This window comes from Chelonia mydas, chromosome 9, assembly GCF_015237465.2.
Source record: "Chelonia mydas isolate rCheMyd1 chromosome 9, rCheMyd1.pri.v2, whole genome shotgun sequence".
Lineage (NCBI taxonomy): Eukaryota > Metazoa > Chordata > Testudines > Cheloniidae > Chelonia > Chelonia mydas.
The window spans coordinates 61,554,483-61,580,437 of NC_057855.1; the positions used below are offsets into that span (position 1 = coordinate 61,554,483).

The 25,955-nt window shown below is 49.9% G+C and overlaps 1 protein-coding gene across 2 annotated transcripts; it reads left to right on the top strand.

Annotated features, from left to right (window-relative positions):
- LOC114020410 (TNFAIP3-interacting protein 3) lies at window positions 1–25,707 on the top strand. Of its 2 annotated transcripts, none has more exons than XM_027826396.3 (7): window positions 1–367; window positions 14,724–14,886; window positions 16,294–16,437; window positions 17,466–17,588; window positions 19,453–19,692; window positions 21,135–21,260; window positions 23,665–25,707. In XM_027826396.3, the coding sequence occupies exons 1-7, from the start codon at window positions 225–227 to the stop codon at window positions 23,950–23,952; spliced, it is 1,227 nt and encodes a 408-aa protein (XP_027682197.2). In that variant the 5' UTR covers window positions 1–224; the 3' UTR covers window positions 23,953–25,707. The 2 variants fall into 2 exon arrangements, with proteins under 2 accessions (XP_027682197.2, XP_043378300.1); XM_043522365.1 differs by lacking the exon at window positions 1–367 and adding an exon at window positions 10,730–10,865 and having other exon boundaries at window positions 23,665–25,706.
- Window positions 25,708–25,955: the final 248 nt, after the last annotated feature.

The following is a 25,955-nucleotide window of genomic DNA, read 5'->3' on the forward strand; positions in this document are numbered from 1 at the left end:
GCGGGCGTGAGTAACTTTCTCTGCTCACCCAACAGCTGACTATGACGAGCAGCGCCGCTTCCTGGTTGCGATCCACAGCGGGACCCATGTGTGACACCACCGACACGGAGAGAGCGGGGCGCTAGGGGCGTGACATCAGGGGCGTGCCCCGCGGCGGCGGCTCCTTACCCGGCACTCGGCTTCGCCCCTCCAGCGTGCCGGACAGCCCAGCCCCAGCCCCGAGCATGGAGACGGGCCCCCTCCTCGCCCTGCCGCACGATAAAGCAGAGCTCCTGCCCGAGCTGCAGAGAGGGGCCCCCACGCTGGATTTCTGCCTAGAGCAGGGCCCCCGGCTGGGCAGACCCCAGGATGATCTGGCTCTCAACAGGTAGGTAAAGCTCCAGCGGGGCCGGGGGCTATTGGGAGGGGGCGTGTGGCGAGCGGGGCGGGGGGTCTTAGGTCCCATCAGAGCTTTAGCTGGCAGGGAGCGAGAGGCATCAGCTGTGACCCCCCCCCCCCCCCCACTCCAGGTGCTGGAGCTGGGAGCGGGCAAGGGAGCGGGGAAGTGAAACAAGCCCCAGGAGCTGCCTTTACCACCTCTTAACGCCCTGCCCTGTTCTTCTGCGCGGGGGGCCAGAGAGCCCCTCCAGGGGGCTGTTTAAAGGAGTGCTTCGTGGTGCCTTGAGAGCAGCAGGAAGTTTGAGAGAAGGGCTGAAGCTGGGGGCTGTGTGTGAAGGGGAGACATAGGAGTTAGGCTGCCAGGTCGTATATAAAGAGCAGAAGGGGGTGTGTGTGTGTGTACAAAGATACACACTGGCATGTAACCAGGCCAACAGGCACCGGTTGGTGGTTGTGGCCGAAGCTGTGACATCAGTGCTGCTATGAAACAGGTGTGGACTGGGAGTTCTGTTCTGTGGGAGCCCGAATCCAATTCTGGATGGCTTGGCAGCTTCCCGGCTCACTGCTGAACCCCAGTGGTTCCTGTGCCCCCAACACACACACCTCTCCAAGAATCACAATATAAACCTACGTTGCTGAGGTAGGCTGGAGACCAGCAGTGTGAAGGAAAACCAGTCCTATGAATCTATCAGGAAGACTGTGCCAGGTCCCCGTTTCCAGCAACCATTTTTAAAGGGCAGCCCAACTCTGAACCAGTGACTGAACCAGTGGATCTGCATGCTTCCCTGTTTGTCTCAATAGGCTTGGTCTCCCAGTCAAGAGATGACTTTCTGTTTGACAGTCTTACAAACCTGGGAATCACCCTGGGCTCTTTCTAAATTGTGCATCATCATAACCCGTAATAAGGATTCTTGGAGCGAAACTTAGTTATTAATAACAATAGCGACAGATGAGCCAGACTAGAACCTACCTCAGCTTCCCATCACTGTGGTGGCTTGGCTGAGCTGACAGGAGCAGAGGCTGTCAGTTGCAGGAAAGGCATCTATCTAGGTATTTATTACTGTACTCATCTGATTCTCAGTACACACAAGGGACAGTGCTGTGGGATCAGAGGGAAACTTTTCTATATAGTCATTTTCCTGCTCATAACTACGCATCAAACACTCTTCTACCTAGCATAGCTTCAAATGCAGCATGGACAGGAGCTTGCTGGAAATTGGGATACAATTTCAGGGAAGTAAATTCTTTTTGATGAACAGCTTCACTCTGAGCACAATGACCCAGATCCCCAAAGGAATTTAGGTGCCCAGTGATTTACATGGGAATGAGGCACCTAAATACCTTTGAGAATCTAGGTCAAAACCACTATAGCTGGAATTTTAGGGCCACAGTTAGGGCCAGATTTTTCAAGAGCTCAGCATGTTGGGTGGACATTGAGTGCTGAAAATCTCAGTCTGAAAATCTGGCCTTAGAGTCACACTGGGAGTTGCTGGCTCTGAACTGATCCTTATTTAGGAGCCAGAATGGGAACTGACAGCTTGAGAATCTGGCCCCATAAGAAGCAGCGCATCACAATGCATTGGAATAACCTGGGATGGCCATTATACTGCACTAGATATACCAAGATTCACCTTTTAGTTTACTTTACAACAGGCACCACTAGATAGATTGATAGAGCCAGTTCCTAATTTGCTATATATCGGTGTCATTTCAATTACTCCAATGGAACTGTGTCAATTTACAGCAGCTAAGGATTTGGCCCATAAAATTTTACTCTTTCTCTCTCTCACACACACACATGCTTTTGTTCAGATATTTGAAGGTAGTAAATAGCAGCTTTCTGCCACGTGCAATGTTTGTTACTGACCTGAAACTCAAACAAAATTGACCAGCTACACGCCTCTGGGCAGATGGAGCCTGTACATTCTGCATATCAATGAGCAAGTAATTTGCATAAGCCCTCTGTGAAGTATACAGAGCCAATGATTGGTGAGTGTGGTCACCTCCAAGCATTGTTTAGGTGGCCCATTGTTCTCATAGACTCTGGCAGGCCCCGTATTCACACATTGCCCTGTTTTCTTTAATACACAAGATACCACACAATCACCAGAGATTTACATTATCATTATTTCGATTGCAATAGCACTTAAGGCTCCCAGGCAGGGATCAGGACCCCAGTGGGCAGGGACCATCTTGTCTATGCAGGAGACTGGCTTTTCTCAGAGGCTGGTCTAACTAAGGGCCATCACAAGCTACCTTCCACTCCAAGTGCCAGGCGGAGTCGGGACTTGGACTACTCCTGCCTGCCCTCTCTGACACCCACAGAGCAGCATCAGCATTTAAAAAAATAAAACCCAAATCAAACCCTCCCAAAACCAACCATTCCACTGCGCCCACAGTTCTCCCCCTGGGGAGAGGATGAGAGAGAGAATGAACCACATGCTTAATGCATGACTGGAAGGCAAGGCCGGCTCTACGATTTTTGCCACCCCAAGCAAAAAAATTTTTGGTCGCCCCGCTTTTTTATCGTGCCTCCCCTGGCTCCGCCCCTTCCCAACCCCTTCCCTAAATCCCCGGCCCCGCCTCCTCCCCCGGGCATGCCACATTTCCCACCCCCATTGCTTCCTGCGGCTCCCCCCCACACCGTCCTGCTCTAGCTCACCTCCGCTCCGCCTGCTCCCCTGAACACGCCGCTCCACTTCTCCCCGCTCCCTCTCAGGCGAGGGAGCAGCAGCGCGTTCTGGGGAGCAGGCGGAGTGGAGGTGAGCGTGGGGGGGAGAGCGCAGGAAGTAATGGGGGGTAGAGGAACCACTCCCCGCCCCAGCTCACCTCCGCTCCACCACCGCCGCCTCCCCCAAGCGCACTGCCACTTGGCTTCTCCCCCCTCCCTCCCAGGCTTGCCGCGCAAAACAGCTGTTTCGCACGCGGCAAGCCTAGGAGGGAGGGGGGAGAAGCCGAGCGGCGGCGGCGTGCTCAGGGGAGCAGGCGGAGGCAAGCTGGGGGCACATTTCTAGGGGCAGCATGGCAGGCGCCGGAATGCCACCCCTAGAAATGTGCCGCCCCAAGCACCTGCTTGTTTTGTTGGTGCCTAGAGCCAGCCCTGCTGGAAGGTCAGATACTGCGGTGATGAAAGCAGGACAAGGGCCTCAATAGAACTGTGTGTGTGTACAGCACCTGACACGATGGGGTCCTGGGCCATGCTTGGGATTCCTTGGCGCTATCACAATACAATTGCACCGGACAGACAAATAACACAAAAGCAGCCTCTGCCCCAGGCAGCTCACAATCTGGGATTTAGACAGAAGGTAACAGGTAAATGGGCAGTCATGGAGGGCAGGTTGGGAGAATAAGATTCCACTAGAGACAGGTGAGTATGTATAAGCTAATAGTCAGGGAGGTCTCAGTAATCACAAGTGACCACTAGCCTAAGCAGTGCCAGCTGGGCATGATTTGTAGGGATCAGCAAAGGCAGACATTAAGAAGAAATTTAGAAGAGGCTGAGGTCATGGGAGAACGAAAAAGAAAATATGGGGTGAAATCCTGGCTCCATTGACTTCAATGGGAAGTTTCCCATTGATTCCACCGTCAGGATTTCTCCCACAACCTCTCCAGTCTGGGATGCCAGTGGGAGCTGTTACTGAAGGTGAGAGGAAATGGAGTGGCTGGCTCCTCACCACTCTACAGTTTCAAGGAGGCCCTGGGAACTGGGAAGCAGTTTGGGTTGGGAAGGAAGGCTGGTTCTTGTCTCAGACCAGCATGGTGACACATTCCCAGTTCCAAGGTGCTCAGTCTCCAGCCAGCCTGCCTGCCAAGTTTTGTTCTGCTCCACCTATGACATTTCATGCAAATGGTTTAACAAGATCATGCCACGTGTGTAGTTGAAAAGAATTTGAATACGCGTAAGCTTTTATGGTCAACACGCCCTGCCCTGAGCAGTGGCTGGGGTAGGGGCTTGAGGTTGTAGGGGAGTGGGAATCTGAGTGAGGAGCTGGATGGGTTGCTACTGGGGTTGTGGGGGCTAGAGAGGTCTGGGGGGCAGCAAAGCTACCAGTGAAGGAGGAGGGAGGGGCGGACTGCTCGGTGGGTGCTACAGCAGCCTATAGTGGCCAAAAGGTGCAACTGCAGAAAAATACTCCCAGAAGAATGTGAGAGGTGTCAGCTGAGATGCAGGAATGTGTGACAGGGCTGCCTAACGCATGCCCTATTTGTATTTATTGTTACTGCTTGTGCCGCAGCCATGGCTGGAGGCCCCTGCCCCATTGTACTGGGTGCTGTACAAACACATAACAAAAAATGGCCCCTTGCCTGGAAGAGATGACTGCAATGCTCGTAAAAGGTGCTGCACGATTGGACAGACCTGGAGACTGATGTCCTATTGATCCCAAGAACAGAGGCAACAAAGGCAGACCGTGTCTAAGATTCCCCACTAGTGTGCATCATTCCTGCCCTAACGGCACCATTAGGCCTCTCCACGCTAGGTGTGTTTGTCAAACCTGACAGCTAACACATCATAAAATCCTAGTGGGTAGTTGGTGCCCAGGCGAGGCAAAGGGATTTAGGGGACACCCAGATTGTGACCCTGCTAAACTGCTACGTCCCCAGTCTACACTGGGATTTGAACACAAGAGCTAGTATTAGTGTAAACCACTCCCACTCAAGGTGGCACTGTGTGTGTCACCCCCTAGTGGTGGCTGTGTCACATAGAGGGTGATCTCCTGCTGCACCCTGACTTGCCCAGCAAGGCCTTTTAGCTCAGGCAAGTAGAGGCTCATGCCTGTACATCCAGAGGTGCTAGGTTCTTTCCCTATTGCCAACAGCCTACTCGTTTTAAAAACACCTTTTATCCTGATGTGGACAGACCCTTTGAGAATGACAGGGGAATTCTGTCTTCATAGACAGTTCGATCTTTGTTCTCCTTGCTGGGACTATTTATAAGGCATGTATGTGGTGTGTGTGTGAAAGGGTCAGTGCTAATTGTGGTGAGACCCCACCTTCTCCCCCCGAAAAACAACCTACATCTAGGCCTCTCCTGTGACAGTGCATAATCCTAGGGCTCACTGGACATGCACTCACCGATCTGTTTAATACGCATTGACATTTCTTACCTTCTAGCTTTTTGCTGAACCCTGTGGACATGGGAGTCATTGTCTAAGCCTCCTGCCCATAGCAGGGACTGAACCTCACAGCCCAATCCAAAAATCAAAGGCCCTCACGTGGGTCCCAGTTCTCAGATTGGACTGGTTTATGCCTGGGCAAATAACCCACAGTGATGCTAATCTAGTTAGAGATGTAGTCCATGCTACTCCTATGCAGGGTATTCTGGGAGGAGCTAGCTAGCTGGAGCACCTCTGAGAATATGCAGAGTTACAAATAGACACCGTGACATCATTGCAATTAAAGCTCTGGCACCTGTCAAGGGGGATTTCCCAGCTCTGGTCTCCAAGGCTATTTGCTCATGAACAACAACAGAGATTCATTTGCACAGGTGAAATCTTGCCTGCAACCAGCAATTATTTAGTTCTTTCCGATCACAGGTTCCAGGGCTGATACTTGAAGGACTTGACTGTTCCTGAAATCATGGGTAGTATTAACACTGCTCAGCACTGACACCGTGCTTTACTGCACATTTTCAAAGCACCAAGGTGACTCTGATCCTAGTAGATCACAAGATGCCAGATGATAAAATCACATCATTCTGATTAGCATCCTGTTTCACTTACACAGAGAGAGAGAGAGAGACCGACAGACATATCCTGCAAACTCTCATACATATGAGTTGGCATTATTTTAGTGGGTCTATTTGTGTGAGTGAGAGTTACTCACAAGAATCAGGGTGTGCAGGACTGGTCCCATTACATCATGCTAGTAGTAGCTGATATTTAAGGAACTGATGGGGCAAATGCTGTGTGCTATTTCCAAGCAGAGACCCAGGCTGCTTTTACAGGGCAGACAGAATTAAGTCCAAATTTTAAAAAATGGAGCCCATGATTTTGGGTGCTCAACATGAGACAGTGTGGCCTGATCCAAAGAAGTGCTGAGCACACATAACTCTACCTAATGTCAGTGGGGGCTGAAGATGCTCTGCACTGTTGAACATTAAGCCCAAGGTGTCTCAAACTACAAGCCTGAGTTGAAGCCCAATTTAAATACAGTTGTGGCTCAATGGGACTTGATCACAGGTTGGCAGACTAGTGTGTGAAGGGCTAACCCTATGTGAGTATCATTCAAGAATCCTAAACCCTACCTCAGGTTGAAGCCTTGTGTGTCTAATACATATAAGAACCCCACCACTATGACAGGTTTCAGAGTAACAGCCGTGTTACTCTGTATTCGCAAAAAGAAAAGGAGGACTTGTGGCACCTTAGAGACCAACCAATTTATTTGAGCATAAGCTTTCGTGAGCTACAGCTCACTTCATCGGCTGCAACTATGCTCCACCACTATGGATCATCCGCAGGGATCTTCATTGCCAAAAGCACAAGCTTCTAACACTTGCGCTAAAGGAATAACTCCACTGTTAGTAACAGGAGTAGGCCACTATCCTCTATTAAGCCAGTCACTAGAAGGGGACATACAATCGGGTCAGACAGCATGGATACTGCTAAACTGTACCTACCCCTCATTTCCTCTGGTTATCTCATCCCAAGCCTACAGATGGTGCCTCTCTGTCTGTAATACACTAGCCAAATTGTCATTAGAGTGGGAGATGGGCCAAAGCTGCACCCAGATTCCATTATACCCCTATGTTTGGGCATATTTGGGTGTGGGTTTTGGTTCAGGCCCATCTTCATTTACAACCCCACTTGACCACATTGGAGTTTAAATCCTTTTAAAGTGTGGTTGCTTACAGTAGTGTTGATGGGGCCTAAGAGACAGATTTCCAAAGCGATTTAGGGGCCTCAAGGTGCAGATAACAGGTGTGGCACCTAACTCCCATTGAAAGTCACTAACTGACTAGGCCTCTATCTGCCCCTCAGTTCAGAGCCAGCACCTAGCTTGCCCTAGCCCTAGATTCATAGATTCATAGATTCATAGATATTAAGGTCAGAAGGGACCATTATGATCAACTAGTCTGACCTCCTGCACAATGCAGGCCACAGAATCTCACCTACCCTCTCCTGCGATAAACCTCTCACCTATGTCTGAGCTACTGAAGTCCTCAAATCATGGTTTAAAGACTTCAAGGAGCAGAGAATCCTCCAGCAAGTGACCCGTGCTCCATGCTACAGAGGAAGGCGAAAAACCTCCAGGGCCTCTTCCAATCTGCCCTGGAGGAAAATTCCTTCCTGACCCCATATGTGGCGATCAGCTGAACCCTGAGTATATGGGCAAGATTCACCAGCCAGATACCCAGGAAAGAATTTTCTGTAGTAACTCAGTTCCCACCCCATCTAACATCCCATCACAGGCCATTGGGCCTATTTACCATGAATATTTAAAGATCAATTAATTGCCAGAATCATATTATCCCATCATACCCACCTTGAATGCTCATGTGCAACTCCTAGGAAAGGGAGATAGCTACACATGGTTACATCTCCTTATACACAGCAGTCTCATGACAGCTCCTGGCTAGAGATGGGCTAAATCTGCCAGCCCTCTAAACATCTGAACTAACAGGCCCAGAACACACATGCCAGGAGTAACAACAGTCAGCCTTGAGTGGAAACAAACCGGGCGGCCTTGTCTGTACTAGGACAGTGAGATATGTAGGATTTAAAATTCGATCTAGACAAACTAGGGCAGCCCCCTAACGTAGGTGCATAAATCAGTTTCACTCCTACACCAGTAAATTACCTATTTAAGTTAAAATCGATATAAGCAAGGGTTAAACCAGTTTGTGTGTGTCTGTATTGAGGGTTTGCACACATTTAACTGGCTCAAATTTTAAATAGATTTTCTTAGGCAAGAACTCAACCTCATTGTATCTGGAGTGAGACAGCCAGGAACAATGCAGAGCTAGTGAGAGAGTGAAATTCCCCTGGTCAATCAGGTTTGATAGTAGGATCACCAAGCTACATATATATATATCCAGTTCCCTGTTAGTAACACACCTCCTCCCACCAGGTATGCCACTGATTATTCCACTGACAGGGAACTGGCAGCAGGCTGCGTGAGAACAAGTCATACAATGAAGATCGAGCTCTAACTTATGTACATACTGGCTTCACAATGCCCTGGGTGCTGGAGATCAATATAGATGCACTTTGGAGCTCCCTCGCACAACAGGTTGTTGTAGCACAACACAGTCAGATACCCAGTCAAAGTATTGTCACTTACACTGTTACTGTGATACTCCCCCCATGGACTCAAGTAGAGAGGCTATTAGTAGGGATGGGAGAGCTGGTTTGGACGACATGAGAACCAGCGCCGAGCCTTTGAGTTTTGGTAAAAAGGTGGAAATGGGGCCTGGATTTCACATTCCATGTTTCCGAAAACAGAGTGTCTTTTCTTGTATTACTGGCCCCCTTCCCCTGTCTCTGGAGTACCCCTGCTGGCCTTTCTTGCTGTATTCCCCTCGCCCGCCCTCCCCCCCCCCCCCCCATTTTCTGCTTCTTCCCTTGAGCTGCCTCCCTCCAGCCAGCCATGCTGGCACAGCAGCTCTCGCTGCGTAAGTGACAAAGGAAGGACAGGGTTCAGCCACTGAGAATAAGGACTAGGACTTGGAAAACCAGCACAGGATATCAGTGCCCAACTGCCTGGACTCTGCCTGCTACACCTGCTGGGAACCCAGACTCCCATGCTCTGCTATTGCCATGGTTTGAAAGCCTGAGTATGAAAACGTACCAGCTGATGACAGGCTCCTCACATCAGTGACTGGGGTGAGAAAACAGACAGCGCCCACCAGCTCCAAAATAAACCAAAACACAGCTCTGTTCTTCTGCCTCCTGGAATGTCTCCATCCCTGCAGGAGAACTGACTCTGCTGATGCTACTGTGGGCAGGGCAGAGGGCTGGGCATCACGGCTTCTATCTGCAGCTCCCTGCATGAGGTCAGGCCCTGCCACTCTCCGTGCCTTTCTGTTTCCCACTGAAGTCACGATACCAAGCCTCCTCTGTAAAATGCTTTGAGATCCCCTGCTGGAAGATCTCCTCCGATCATTAATGCCAAGGACTCTCCCCATGCAGGACTCCACGCAGGCCACGGACTGGCCAAAGTTGGTGACACCAAGGGATAATCTGGCAAGTGATCCAAGCCCAGGGGCTGCCCTGTGTTTGCAGTCCCATGCTGTTAACAGCAAACAGGCTGCTTTTTCTTAACAGCACTGTTATTTCAGTATTGTCACACCAGGTGACAGCATCCCAGGGCGCAGGCGTCATGGCAGGGCAGCATGGGAGAAGGCTGCTGTGCAGATAAGGAGAGGTCTGCAGTCCCCATGGAGATAAAAGGATCTCTTCCTCCAGCACTAAGTTACCTTAGAAGCCAGAGGGTAAAGGCTGCATTGGCTAAGGTTGTCCCCTTACACAGGAACCTTTCCACCCCAGTGGACTTTTCCAGCCCATTTACTGGGCTCGTTGGCAAGATTTGTCGTGAGTGCGCCTTACTGGAAGTGTGATGGGTAGGGGGGGCTTTCCACCCAGCAGGGGGAACCCCATCGTTGCTCAAGTAACTGGGAGCAGGGTGGGTTTTTCAAGTCCTGTCTCGTGTCAGAGTTTCCTGTCACCGTGGCCCGTGCATCCTGTATCAGCATCACCACTTCCTTCCGCCATCAGACTGGCCTGGTGAAGCTGCTGCCTCAGAAACAGATTCTTGGGCAGAGGAAGCTGTGCCGCCCCAGTGGAACCTCTGAGTTTTAGGGGGTGGCTGGAGGCACAGGGCATGCGGGGGAGTCCGAGAGGTATCCGAGTACCTGCTTGCAGAGGGCCTGCTGATTTTGAGAACAGGGTGTGTGTGTGGGGGGGGGAAACTGCTTCAGTGCTACCCCTCGGCACACCTGCAGGATCACAGTTATGATCAGCTCCAGTTCCAAAACCCAGCTTCCCAGTCTTCTGGTAGATCTGGCCCAGGCTCTAATGACTGGCTGGTGTGTGGTCGTAAGGACCATCCTGGAAAGCAGTGAAAGGCCTGGCTCATTTCTAAGAGTTGCCAAGTGTATGAGACAAATGCTGCTTGCACTGAGCACTTCCTCGATGGAAAAGACAGTACCAGAAATGCTTGAGAGAGATCCGGCAAAGCATCCCCATGGTCAATCCAATGAAGAATTGGGTAGTGAGACTTTGGACCTGAGATTCAACATAAACAAGGTGGTAAAGATCCTGGAGCTGAGCCTGCACATCTGTGTTTAGGTGCAACACACACATAGCCCATCCTGTCCAGCCAAGTGGCCTCGTAGCACATGCAGAAACTCAGTGATGGGTAAGGTGGGTTTCATGCCCCGGAGCTTGGTTACGTGGACGGATCTGGCATCCAATACACAAGTGCATCTGGCCCCTGGAGGGGGAGAGACTTCATCCATGCTCCTGATTTATTCCAGTGAGGATACCTGGGTAAGACTGGGCTGGTTTGAAGGGTAGTTGGGAATGGAACACAGACATTTCAAGACATCCCCGTCCCAGGGGCATGAAGGGAAAGAGTCACGATGCTGTCCACTTGCAGCACGCCTGGTCTGTATGCATGGCATGATGCCTAGGCCAAGGAGGCAATGTAGGTTTCACTGGGCTGCAAGCAAAGGAGGGAGGATTTGTATCAGTACATGTGAGAAACAAGCCCAGAAACATTAGTAGAGTCATGGGCTTGTTTCTCACATGTACTGATACAAATCCTCCCTCCTTTGCTTGCAGCCCAGTGAAACCTACATTGCCTCCTTGGCCTAGGCATCATGCCATGCATACAGACCAGGCGTGCTGCAAGTGGACTGCACCAATGCACCAATGGGCTATTGCCTTTGGCAAGCCCACAATGCACCTACCTCTGGAAGGCAAAAGCCTACAGTAGAGATTCCTGTCTGTAGCATGGGCATCAATGGTGGAAATACTGCTTTGGTGCTAGGACAGTTTTGCTAGGCACAACACATCTTAGAAATGCAAGAGCTGAGTTTTCTCCCTGGGAAGACACACAAGCTTGGCAGTGCCCCAAGGTCTGGGCATTCATCAGATCAGTTTGCACCCTTTGGGACCCAACGGGCAAATTGGGATAACACACTGTGCTGGATATTAGTAGGATATTAGTACTGTTGCAATTTAAGGGATTCTTCCATCAACACCTGAATGAATCCCAAAAGGATTACACTGAAATATGGTCTAGCACTTGCTATATTTGGCCAGTAGTCCAAGGGACAAATGAAGGTCGCAAGGTCCCACAATACATACACCAGAAGGACTGGGGTGGAAAAATTGGTGAATCTGCCTGGCAAGCTATTGGGATTTCCAGCTCCCTGCTGGTATAAAGCAATCCTTTCCAGACCTGGCAGACCAAGAGATAGAAGCCCATAAAATTCTTCTGATTCCCATCTCGCTTTCCCCCTCAGACCTGGTTTTAGTGCCGTGATCTCAAGCCCAGGCCCATTACTGAAATTCAGACCTCTCGGTGTTTCCACAAAATGCAAATATATGTTAATATTTGTACTTCTGCTCCAATTCCCCCTTCCAGTGAACTGCAAGGGGCTGTTTGAGTCCCACGAGGCAGCTGCTGCTGCTGTCCTAAGCAGTTCCAGTTTCAATCATCAAGGGGATCTCAAATAACTCAATAAAGTGGAAAAAAGAGGTCACACTGTGATTTCCACCGGGCAGTTTTCTCCCATTGCCGATGGTCCCCAGCTAGCTTAGCTCATGGTAAGGACTCCATGGGGCTGCCCTGCTGGCACTGAGAAGGGATTTGGCTTTGATTCATGACTTTGTGACCATTCACCTCCCCACGGAGAGGTAAAATTGCAGACAGATCCGCTCTTAGTTCTGCTTTTGGAAGCACGTGGGGAAAGGAGACAGCTATTCTGGAGGCATTGGTCACGGATCCGTTGTTAAGGTTTGTGCTCAGTGACAGACAGGTTTAAATCCCTTTGTTACACATGACAACACCTCTTGGTCAGAACCACTTACTTACTCATAAGCAGATGGGTGGTTTTTTTTGGAAGGCTACAAGTAAAACTGTTTAGGAGCCTTTGAAATGTTGAGGCTGGGTGTGTGTGTGTGTGTTGGATTTCTGACCTTCTGGGCTTATTTTTTAACACCATAGATCTGTTAATAGAGATCTGAACATACCTCACTAAGACCCATTGACCCCCAGATGTAGCCTGACAAATAAACAAGGGTCACTTAATTTAACAGGTGCACCCTAGCTATGGTTGTTTACAGTGCCCCCATAGCATAACAGCAAAGGCACAGTGGTGCAGTCTAGGTTACAAAAGTCACATGGAGTCAGTGAGAGGACATTTCACTACAGCACTGTGCTGGGCCATGGGGCAGGTAGGCTGCGTGTAACCATGCCTCAGTGGGTCACAACTAAGAATACCAAATTCAGGACAAACTGCTGAAAAAATAGGGCAGACACTCTCCAAAACTGGTTGTTATTCTTCCATGAGATATACCAAACCAGCAACTTTCTGTTTCACCACACTTGCTAACCAGAAGTCAGAAAAGCAGTTTCCTTCGGTAATCCAGTCCTTGTATCACCACCAAAAACACTATTCTTATAGATGAGTGGTTCTTTAAAACCAATTTAATCAGATAAAAAGTTCTTCTGATCCCAAAGGACCAGCCACACACCCAGGTCAATATATAAGTCAGATCTTACCCAAAAATGATGCCGTTGCCAATCCTTTAGTATCTAAAATTGAAAGGTTTATTTATAAAAAGAAAGAAAGAAAGGTGAGAGTTAAAATTGGTTAAAGGAATCAAATACATACAATAAATGCAAAGTTCTTGGATCAAGCTTTTAGCCGTGATGGAATAAACTGCTGGCTTGACAAGTCTCTGGTTGCTTCCAACTCATTGGAAGGTCCTCAGTCCTTTGGTTATAATGCTCCCATTAATATAAGTCCAGAGGTTTGATGGAAATGTTTCCAGGGCCTTTTATAGCTTCTCTCAAGGGAAGGGAATCCTATTGTTCTTACTGTGGAAAATTACAGGTAAAAGATGGAGTTTGGAGTCACATAGGCAAGTCACATGTCCAAGCATAACTTGGCTTAGTCATAGCAGGAAAGTCCATTAAGAGTAGATAAGTATCTTCCATTGTAAGTTAAGTGTTCTTTAATGGGCCATTCTACTCGAATAGTTCCTTCATAATGTGCTGGCTAAACACCTTGTTGGCTAAACACCCAGAAGCAAACACCTTAAAAATACAGGTACATAGTTAATATTCCTAACTTCAGCTACAAAACTGATACATGCATACAAATGCCACAATCATATTCAGCAATCTATTGCCTTTCCATAGACATCTTACATGCCACATTTTGTACAAGATTTGTTTCAATTAGATAACAGTGGTAGCAACAATGATCTACATAGTCATAGTTTAATCAGATAACCTGCAAACCCAGCGTGACGTTAACACACTGAGAATTACTGTACGGGATGACAGTGGGCAGGGCATACTCATTAGAGGTGATCTGTTGGATCTTGAGCACGACTCCACTCGCAAACCTTCCAAGGGACAGTTTCTGGTGACACACTGTCCACTGTTGTGTGCGAGGGCCTGTCTGGGTGAGGTGCCGAGGGGCGGCCCTGGGAGATGTGAGTGCTCAGCAGTTTGAAGAATGAGGCTGGTAGGAACAAATCTAGGCTCATAGTGCCTCAGTCTCACACACACTTCTCTCTAGCTGAATTCCCCTTCAAAACCCCTTTTCAATGAAGCTGATTATGCAAATCTAGGGTATGCAAATACCACTTACCAAGAACTTCCCCAATTTCTGTGTGAGATCAGCGTAACTCTACTCCTCTGAGCCCTCCTCAGTATGTGACTGTGCTTGTAGTGGACAGGGAATGCATCAGAGAGAACTTGTTCTCCAGCTGGAGGCTTTGAGGAGCCTGCTAAGCTAGGCTGGGTCACAGCCCCCTATGTTGACACCCGGGTGAGGGGAGAGCTTTCTGTGCACAGATCTAGCCCCGCTGTGTTTCTTGGGTGCTGCTCCTGGAAAGCCAGGGTGGGGGAAGAGCAGGGCGTAAGCTGGGGCCCTCATGTCACTCCCTGGAGAGGATGCTGATGTGAGCATCAGGGCAGTGCTGGCAGGGTGCCTGCACAGGGAATGGGTGGGGAGGGGTACCCTGGGGTGAGGGCCCCAGAGAGGAGTGGGTGCTGATGCGGGGGCCCCTATCCTGGAGCCAGACACCTAGGTGAAGAATGGGAGTTGTGCCCATTCCTTCCTTTTCCCCTCGTTGACTTTCCTCCTCTCTTGGTGATGCTGGCAGGGAGGGCGCACCCCAAGTGCTCAGCGAGCCTGTCATCTCCAACCGGCACGACTCAGAGGAGATCGTCACCTACATCTCGGAGAGCATGACGGTGACCTCGGCTGACGAGGAGAAGCTGCTGCTGCTCAACAAGAACACGGAGCTGCGGCGCATCAACAAGGAGGTGAACAAAGCACAGGCGCCCCCGTCTCAGCTCCCTGGGCCATAGACCGCCTCACGCAAGCTACAGGCATGCCTTGAGCCGCCTCTCTGTGGCTGGTGCACACGCACACCCCATCTGTCCCCTGCAGTATGCTCAGCCCTCACACCCTCCTCTCCAGCGCCCTGTACTGAGCTATGCTACGTCAATCAGGGCCAGCCAAAGGGAAACTGTTGGTCCTTCCAGGGTTTGCCCATGATAGCGAGGACCAGACTCAATGACTCAAAAGGTCCCTTCCAGTCCAATGAACAGCTCACTCATTACCTCCTTGGCTAGCAGGGGTGGGGGTGGGGGTGGGGATGGGGGGGTGGGTAGGGGACAGAATAGTTCCTGCATGCAGATGTACAGTCCTCCTCACGCACTAAGAGCCCTTCCAGATCTGCCCCTCTTCCCAATAGCACTGTGTGGGTCCGGCTGTGCTCTGTTCTCCAAGTCCTGCCCTACGCATATCACAGTAGTGAGTGCAGTTACATCCCCATAGAAGCCAGGTCTTCATCTTTAGTCTCTTCCCTCCCATGGGACCATGCAGCTGACTATGCAGCCGCATACTGGACTTAGGGTACAGAGTCCAAGGCAGCAGCACCAGCAGAGGGTGAGCTCCTGTGTATCAAATCAGGCTGTGATCCTGCTGGATCTTGTCTGCCAGCTGGGTCATTGTCATCGTCGGCGGGCGGGATCCAACCTGGGACCTCTAGAGCTAAATGCATGAGCCTCTACTGCATGAATTAAAAGCCACATGGCTCTTAGCTAAGGCTGTAGCAGACTCATTAGTTTCTAAGTGGTCTCAGAGCCACTAGAGGGGACAGAGCACCACACCCAGGAGGTGTGTAGGTTACAATTGCACGAGCTTAACCACAACCCCCAGAATTAATGCTGAGCACAGCTCGCCCTAGTCTACACTGGGTACCATTGTGTTTGCTACCATGACTCCCCAACGTCATGTACCAACAGGAACCGATGTTCTAGTGAAGACAAGACCCTAGACTTACACACACACACCCCCCCGGCTCAGTCCTCCTACCACAGAAGCCCCTTGGTACCAGGACCTTCCATTGTTACGTGCCTAGGAAGTGCCCTGGGGCTAGAATCTATAATAATTTAATAGCCCATAGCCAGAGCAGAGTTGTTAAGACAAGTGTCCTGGGCAGGTCCTTTCCCCAATCCCTTCTGTCCCCATCATCTCCCTAGAAACTCCAACAGGAGAAGCTATTTCTCATTTGGCCCAGAATGGCTGAGTGACGTTCACCCGTGATGGGTGAATGCGCACATAACCTGTTGGGGGTTAGTCTGGCGCAGAGAACACTCACTCCCTGTGTGGAAAGAAGAAGGGCAACTAAACTCACCAGCGGCTTTTCTGCCCCACTCTTGCAGCTCATGAAGCTAAATCAGGAGTGGGACCAAATTTACCATACCACTACCCTGGGGCTGCAGCAGAAGATGCGGGCCCTGCAGGAGGACGTGGTCATCCTCAAGCAGCAGACGGAGAGGCTCTCCATGAAGCTTGAGCATGAACAGGTGAGCAAAGGAGCCCCTGCTACTTTCTGGGCATGCAGCAGAGCGCCTAGGGCTAGGCTTGTGTTGAGAGCACATGACAGCACAGGGGAGGGACTAAGGCAGCAAATCCTGAGACGGTGGTTCTGTGTAGAGTTCCAGGTCAGCCAATCTCCTCCCCTCGAGTCTTATTTGGCAGGTCAGTTTTTCAGTTGTGTAGCAACATTCTCTTGCCTCCCTCAGGGGCTCTTCCCTTCTCCCCCAAAAGGCAGAGCACTGCCATGCTGTGTTCATCCAGAGAGACTGCGTGGTGTAGAAAAAGAAGCACCAGGGGCAGAGGCACCAGCCTCCCCTGCAGTCAGAGCTACAGCGGTAGGTGAGCCCCTAGGTTACTTCTCTTGCACTGGGAAAAGCCCTGATTCAAATCTGTCTTAGATGACAAGAGACGTGAATCTGATGGGCCTTTGCCTAGTCCTAGAAATACTGGTGGCAGGAGGAAGGGATACGTAATACCGAGCTCGTTTTCCAAACCTACTCTCCTCATCTCTAATACCAAATTCATCAGGGAGTCATACCATCTACAGGAACTGTGCGGGGACAGAGCAAAGCCCAGCGAGCCTGATTCAGAGCCCACTGAAGAAACTTTTTATTTAGCACTTTACAAAGGAAGTCAGTATCATTATCTCCTTGTTAGGGAAACTGAGGCACAGAGAAGCAGAGCAACTTGCCTAAGGTCACCAAGCTGGCCTCTGCTAGAGCCTCATCCAGTGTACTATCCCTGTGGTGACACTGAAGACACCAATGATTTAGCTGACTGTGAGGGAGTTGGGGAGGTAAAGGACATAGGTTTGCTGCTTGCAAAAGACACACTGCAGCTCCCTTCTTTGCATAGATTTCCAGGAAGTGGCGCAATAAGGCTGGGTGGAGAAAGGTCAGAACAGAAACCCCTCTCCTACCACATGTGAGTTTAGGATGCTGCAAGTAGCATCCAGGGCCTGTCTGCTTCCTTTGACTGTTAGATGCTGTTCTGACTGTGTCCATCCCCATTGCAGAACAAGAGGGAGTACTACGAACAAACCCTCATCCAGGAGCTCAAGAAGAACCAGCATTTACAGGAGTACGTGAGGCAGCTAGAAGGCAGACAGCACCACGGCAGGGAGAAGAGGACCTCGGCTGTAAGTTCATTGTAAACCCTCCTCCTCCTCCCATAAAGGAATCTAAGAACGGGGACTGTACCAAAGCTGCAGTATTACAAACACAACTGACAGTGATTCATTGGGTTAGGAGAGTCCAGCTTTGTTATTGCACTGAAAACAGCCACCACCTCCATTTTCACTCAGGGAGGGCAAGGAACCCCACAGTCTTTAGACCAGCTCCTAGCTGTAGACTCAAAGGCCACCTGTGCTTGGCATTTGTCATACTGCTAGGAGTGAAAGACACTAGGTCAGTGCTGATGTACAGCTATGGCTTTGACAATGTCCCAGGGCCGTGCAAGTTGCCAGAGCATGTAGCCAACTCTATTAACAAAAATGCGTTAAGCAAGTTTGACTCAGCTGTAATTACTGAGGTTCAGGATGCAAAAATCAGAATGAAAGAAGCAAAGAAATATTCTCAGCAGCACAAAGAGTCCATCTCCCACCACAACCCTGTCCTCTAACAGCTGGGGATGGCCTGGTGCTCAGAGCGGGTTTAGAGGACAGGGAGATCAGCACACCCAGTCGACACCAGCATTCTCTGGGTTGGGCTAGAACAAGAGTGGGAGAATTATTGACAATGTATATGCCTCATCATGTGACCCCACCAGCCAGTCAGCACCTATAATTTCTCTTTCTTCCCTTGACTTTCCAAAGGACTCCGTTTCCATCTATCCTGGCTTTGAAGTACAATTGCACCCAAATGTGCTCCAGAATTTGGCTGGCGAGCATGGATGGGGATCCAACTGTGTTAAAACAACAAACCTGGCTCAAACCTGGCTAGGAATCAAGGCTAAATCAAGGCTCCCCTATAGCTTGGCCCCATACACACTGGCCAGCCAAACTGTACTCGATTATTTCAGCTATAGCCATGCTGAAGCTTTCAAACACCGCTTGAAAGCCAGTGCAGACATCTTATTTTGTTATTTGTATTAGAGTAATGTCTACAGGCCCCATGTTGTGTCCCTGTTCTGCTAAGCCCTGGCCATACACAACAGATTTTACATTCTGAACAGGAGGGGAAACTGAGGCAGAGTGAGGAAGTGACTTGCCCATGGTCACACAGCAGGTCAGTGGCAGAACCGAGACTAGAATCTACTTCTCCCAACTTCCAGGCCACACCTATCCACTGGACCACCTGTTTCCCTATATCATACAATAGTCTTATTTTGCTAAGCCCATTGTTTCAGGTGGCTCTTCGATGGAGTTGCTGGTAGCAGAGAGATGTGGTCTTGAACAGTTTAGTTGCTCTCTTGTTGGAACGGCTCATGATCCAAAATTATATCTGAAACAAACCGAAAAATGCAGAGGAGACTCAAATCTCCCCGGAGAGACTGACAGTAAATGCAGGTCTTCAGGACCAAGCTTCTCTGGTAGCACAGAACCCCTTTGTTAGGCTGGGGACCAGGAGACCTTAGCTTTACCTTCATGCTTTTCTGACTCATGCATGGTTCCATCTCCTACCATGGACATGACCTGATTTAGGGCTTCTCAGCTGTTTCCATATCACGATGCCACATGCAGCCACTCCGAACTGGCCTGTCTTGCTGGCTCCCTGAAGGCTGTAGGCTGACTCAATGGGAGGGTGGCTTGCGAGGGTCTGCTACCCCAAGAATGACTTTGCTATAAGCAACAAATTCAGTGTCAAACACAGCCCCACCCAGCCCCTCCCCCTATTGTCACCTAGAGACCAAACTGCTGTCCCTTATCCTAATGTATTGTGACCAGGAAGAGAATGAAACACCCAGGGCTCAACGTACATGTGATCATTTAGCATTTCTAAGAAGCTGGTCACCAATGCGCTGGATGATGCCAACAACTGACCTTTAAGCCTTTCCTTCCTTAGGGCTCCGAGGTATTGGCATCTGTGCCCTGGGAGGAATTTGTAGATGCTCAGTTCCTGCTTCCCAGGAAGAGCTTGAAGGAGAATTCATCCAAAAAGCATGAAGAGGCCAGTCAGAAAGTGCAAGGGGGTGAGACCTACAAGCCCAGGAAGTGCAAGCACTTGGTCCACGTGAATAATAGCTCGGATCCTGTGAAAGAGGTGACTGACTTGAAGGACCAGCTGGAGGCCTTGAAATGCCAGGTAACCAGCGCTCAGCAACGTGTTTGTGGTAAAAATGTTGAGTTCTGTGGTAATTTTTCAAAAAACTGAATGACCTAACTCCCCCACCCCCAACATCCGTCACTAAGTACGATACTTTTGTCAAGGGTCTGTCACGCAACATGGTGGTGCCGACCCCTGCAGGTAACTCAGCATCAGTCATGAAGGATGGGTGCTCATGGGGAAAGGGACTGCTGCGGGGGGAAGAAAAGAGAACCTCACTGAAATGTTTGGTAAGGCAGGTGGGGGAGGGAGCTAGTCTCAGGCGAACGTCCAAGAGCGGGGCAGTACTCCTCTCCAACCTTTCGCAGGAAGGACTGAGTATTGGCTCTGTGCTTTGCTCCTTCACCAGCTCACACCACCCCTCTGTATCAATTTAATCCCCCATCCTCCCAGCTTGGAGCGACCGTGGAAGCATTCTTCCAGCACCACCTTGTTAGAGTTCAAACAGCGTTGCTTAGTTGCTAGCGTACTGGACCAGGACTCGTGAGACCTGGGTTTTAGTCCCAGTTCTGCCACTGGGCTGCTGGGTAACCTTGGGCATGTCACTGTGTCTCTCTGCCTCACTTTCTGCATCTGTAAATTGGGGATAATGATCCCTAAGTGCTTTGAGATGGTTATATAAGAACTAGGTAGTATTAATGGAGTAGCAAGGGGAAGATATTGGCATAACCAGTCCCCAAAAGGTGGCAGTGACCTTTGCATGACAATGGGCATAAGACTGTAGAACAGAGGTGGGCAAACTGTGGCCCGCGGGCCACATCCGGCCCGTGGGACTGTCCTGCCTGGCCCCTGAGCTCTCGGATGGGGAGGCTAGTCCCCAGCCCCTCCCCCGCAGCGCCGCTGCCTGGCCCACTGCTCCTACTGGGCAGTGCGGGCGGCATGGCTGGCTCCGGTGGGGCTGCGAGCCCCTGCTGCTCTGAGCAGCATGGTAAGGGGGCGGGCAAGGGGGCGGGCAGGATAAGGAGCAGGGGGTCCCGGGAGGCAGTCAGGGGATAGGGAGCAGGGGGCAGTTGGATGGGTGTGGGAGTGCTGGGGGGGAGGGGCTGTCAGGGGGCACGGGTGTGGATAGGGGTAGGGGCACTCAGGGGACAGGGAGCAGGGTCCCGAGGGGTGGCTAGGGGCAGGGGGTCCCAGGAGGGGGCAGTCAAGGGACAAGGAGCAGGGGGGTTGGATGGGTCAGGGGGCAGTCAGGGGGTGGGAAGTGGGCAGATAGGGTGCAGGGGGCCAGGCTGTTTGGGAAGGCACAGCCTTCCCTATCTGGCCCTCCATACAGTTTCACAACCCCCATCTGGCCCTCGGGCCAAAAAGTTTTCTCACCCCTGCTGTAGAATGATCATCCCTCCCTAGTGTACTGGCCGGTTACCCGGCAGTGACAGGGCTTCCAAGCCCCTACTGACAGGCATCTCTTCCTGCTTTCACAGACAGAAATTTATGAGGCGGATTACAGGACAGAACACAAAGACCGGGAGCGAATCAAAGCAGAGAACGAGAAGCTACGGAAGAAGGAGGAGGAGATGAGGCAGCAGATGGCACTTCTGAGAGAGCAGGTGAGTCCCCCCCGCCAAATGCACTGGTCAGCCTGTTAATGCAACTCAGCTGGAGGGAAGGAACAACAACAGCCAGCAACTAGGCTGTATTTGAGGCTTTCCCAATGAGGGCAGAATGGATTTAGGAACATGGGGCTTGCCATACTGAATCAGATCACTGATCCTGCTGATTTAGCCTCCTGGCTCTGGCATTGACCAGTGCCTGAAGCGTGAGAAAATGTGAAAGACCCTTCCTGATATACCTTGCAAGTTTTTCTGCCTCCAGTTAATGTAGCTGTATGTGCAGGGGAATCCTTTCTGAACCCTGAAGGGCCCACCCTAAGCATGAGATGTGATTCTCCATATTGTCTCTTGGTCTGCAAGTTACAACTGTTAGCAGGTCCCATTTTCTTATAGTGTGGTGAAGATAGAAGAGCACCTTACCACTCAACAGATCTGTTCCTGATGGATACTTACAGCCAGCACTGAGATATTATGGTGATTGATGCTGTAGAAATGCTGAGAGATTAGATCTGCTGCTTTTGATAACAAAACTTGACTGCTGGCTCTACGGAGCCAACACAGCTACTGGGAAACGAGCTGGGGTCGGGTCTGGCTTATGGATCGCCAACTTTGTTAGCGAAGGTCCCTCTAAAGTGACATGCTCTGCCCTCAGTTTAGAGCTGAATATTCCCAGTAAATACAACAGGTGCAGAGGAGAACGCTGCTTGACTTTCCAATCCCAGCAGGAGGCTGAACTGGCAGTTAGAAAGACATCCCCTTCCTTGTGAGCAGTCAAATGGAGGAAGCAGCCACAGTCCCAGTGTCCTTTCAGCCATGGGCTACTTAAAAAATGAAGAGGGTTGCTTTTTGAAAGCGATGTAAGAAACCCATTCCAGCCAGTCTCTCCTTACCATCTGCAACTTTCCCCGATCTTCAGGGCTTAGAGAGTCTGTACCAACCCTCCATCGCTGCAGTGCACTGCCATGCTCCATGCAGTTTAATGGCACAAGGCTGCCTGTCCCACTTGTCCCGAAACACTCTCTTGAAGCTGAAGGATTCTCACTAGTCAGGGATGCAGATGCTACAAGGGGACTATTTCCTAATCCCGGATGGTCTAGATATCTAGAACATAAGAACAGCTATACTGGGTTAGACCAGTAGTCCATCTAGCTCAGTATCCTGTCTTTCGACAGCAGCCAATGCCAAATGCTTCAAAGGGAATAAACAGAACAGGGCAATTATCAAGTGACCCATTCCCTATCGCCCAGTCCCAGCATCTGGTAGTCAGAGGTTTAGGGACACCCAGAGCATGGGGTTGCGTCCCTGATCATCTTGGCTAATAGCCATTGATGGACCTATTCTCCATGAACTTTAGTTCTTTTTCTAATCCAGTTATAGCTTCAGCCTTCACAACATCCCTGGCAATGAGTTCCACAGGCTGACTGTGTGTTGTGTGAAGTAGTACTTCCTTTTGTTTGTTTTAAACCTGCCGCCTATTAATTTCATTGGGTGACCCCTAGTTCTTGTGTTATGTGACAGAGTAAATAACACTTCCTTATTCCCCTTCTCCACACCATTCCTGATTTTATAGCCCTCAATCACATTCCCCCCTTAGTCGTCTCTTTTCCAAACTGAAAAGTCCCAGGCTTTTTAATCTCTCCTCGTGTGGAAGCTGTTCCATAGTCGGAGTCATTTTTGTTGCCTTGTCCTTCTCTGTGCCTTTTCCATTTCTAATATATCTTTTTTGAGATGGGGCAACCAGAACTGTACACAGTATTCCAGGCATTGGTGTACCACGGATTTACATAATGGAATTATGATATTTTCTATCTTACTATCTATTCCTTTCCTAATGGTTCCTAACATTGTTAGCTTTTTTGACTTCTGCTGCATATCATGGATAGTTCTCTGAAAACATCCGCTCCACGACTCCAAGATCTTTCTTGAGTGGCAACAGCTAATTTAGACCTCATCATTTTGTATGTATAGTCTGGACTACGTTTTTCAATGTGCATTACTTTGCATTTATCAACACTGAATTTCATCTGCGATTTGGGTGCCCAGTCACCCAGTTTTGTGGGCTAACACAACTACAAGGGAATGAGCTGGGGTCAGGTCTGGCCTATGTATTTATATAGTACCCAATCACCATGCCAAGTGCTAGGTAGCTGAATAGCTGGAATTGTTATTCTGATCTTTGGAAAGTGCTTGCCACTTGGGAAAAGCAGATCAGAAAATAGGAGATGGGAATTATTCCCTCCCCAAATCAGTGTGGACTGAATTTAAAGTGTCTTCAAAACTGGTTCATGGTTTTAGCTGCACAATAGCTAGTGCCTCAAGTTGCACAGAGCTGGCCAGAGCCACCTCTGGGCTCACCTGCCTCTCCCTACTCAGTTTTGTTTTTCCTTTGTCTTCCCTGCAGCTTAAGATCTTTGAGGATGACTTCAGGAAGGAGCGGTCGGACAAGCAGCTGCTTCAGCGCCTCCTGAAGAGCAAGGCCAGCCCCAAGGAGCCCATCCTGGTTCATCGCTGCAACAGCCAGGAGAGGCCAGTGGTACCCGCCTCGCCTGCGCACTCCACTGCCACCACATCCAAGAGAGGCAACTGCAGCAAGCACTGTGAGAAGCACAGCCCCAAGCAGGGGGAGTGTGCCAAGCACCATTCGCGGGATGCTGAGGCACAGGCATCCCCATTTAACAGAGACTACTAGGAAGGAGAGTCATGGATCTTCCAGGTAGCACTTCTTAAGCTAACACACACAGTCTCTCCAGCAGTCACCTGCTGCTGGGTGCATGTCTCCAGCCACAGGAACCAGCACTGCTCTCCTGCAGAGGCCATCAGGACATTCTTTCAACACCGTAGATGCTTTCAGCAGCCACACCTTCCATTGGTTATAGCTCAGACCAATCAGGGCTTGAGGTTTTGGCAGCCCCGTAGAGCAGAAGCCCAAGTTAATTTACTTGCTTCCTCCCTATTTTTCTCCAAGCTACTGAAATAAGAATGGAAGGTTTGTGCCTGGATTGGAGCTCATCTCTTAGAGCCATCCAAGCACCTTCACCTTGTTCCGGGGCATCACTAGCTTAAATCCACCTTGCAAGTAATTCTGGGGCAGGGAACGCTTGACAAGAAGTATGTACGTTGCCCCCCACATCAAGAAGAGTGTCGATAACAAAAGGCCCTTGGACATTGTGGGGTGATGCTAGTGTCTGGAAAGGGCTCATCTCCCCCTCCTTGAGTCCTTAGCTGTAAGTCATCCTATATTCTAGCAGTGCCTCCCAGTGCAGCTGCTGCTCCAACAAAGGGATTTCAGCAGCTCCCCACTCCAGCCTCAAACTCAGCCAGCGAGGACTGGGGACAATTGTTACCTTTATTTATTTTAACCAATCTCCTAGATCCCATAGAGTTGGTACTTTATACAAGTGATTAAAAATAAATAAAATAAATACAAATGCCCTTGTTTCTTCTGCTTTCTATGTGCTTATAAGACTCAAGAGCAAAGACATGTTCTTCCCTTCATTAAAAGCTGACAGCTGTGGATTTAGGAACCAGCTCCACAGCACTGGAGATGGACGCTATTTACGTACAATGGAAGCAAAGCATGGCCAGCCGCAGGGCAAACTTCCCCAAGCCTGTCCTGAACAGTCCCCTGCTAGGGGAGAATTCTGTCTGGGTGGCCTCTCTCTGCCTCCTAAAGAAGTGGTCAGCAGGCAGCTGGTTGTGGCCACGCTAGACTGTTTGTGAAGTAGACTGTTGTCCATTAGGAACTGGACTGAACAACTTACAGACTCTGGTTGGCTAGGTCCAGACCACTAACCTAAAGCTAAAAGCCCCAAATTCCACTAAGGGATTTAAAATCCTGTTTGAGGCAGATCAGGCTCTCATGATCCTAGGTACTGCTAACAGCTGAACCAGTTAACTTTGAATGGCAACCACTGACTGGGCCAGGTTACCTGCTTTCCAAAGCAATACCAGGAGAATTTTATGCAATGTTATTTGTGACACACCAGATACGCATGTGCTTATGAGATGAACATAGATCTCTGCTCAGACACCTCAGTGATAAAGGTGGTATAACTACTTAGAGTGCAGATAGTCAGATCAGAGCCATCGTATCAGGGTGACAAGCTTGTGCATCAAGAAGTTCTAGCTGTGTGGAAAACATCCAAATAGTGATGTATGGGTCATTCTGGTTCAGCAAACTAGGACCACGCTTGTTAAAAACTGTCTAAAGTTCTGTTTACCAGACAGAGGGGGAAGGTCCTATGGGCAAACCTTTGGGCTTGTGTAGGGAAGTCACCAAATAACAAAGCATCATTGACCTTAGCGTCAAGTGTGAATCTCAGCTCGGAGTTGCATCATAGCCTAGCACCTTCTGTTAACGGTTGGCAAGGTTCAGTTTTCCTGAATGCCATCTTCCTTTGCTAGTCAGCAACATAAGAACAGCCATACTGGGTCAGACCAATGGTCCATCTAGCCCAGTGTCCTGTTTTCTGACTGTAGCCACTGCCAGGTGCCCCAGAGCAAATGAACAGAACAGGTAATCATCAAGCAATCCTTACCCTGTTGCCCATTCCCAGCTTCTGGCAACAGAGGCTAGGGACACTTCAGAGCATAGTTTTACATTCCTGCCAATCCTGACTAATAGCCATTGATAGAACTAGCAACACCAAACTGGGTTGAGCTTGATTTTTTTTTTTTTTTTTTGGTCCCAGA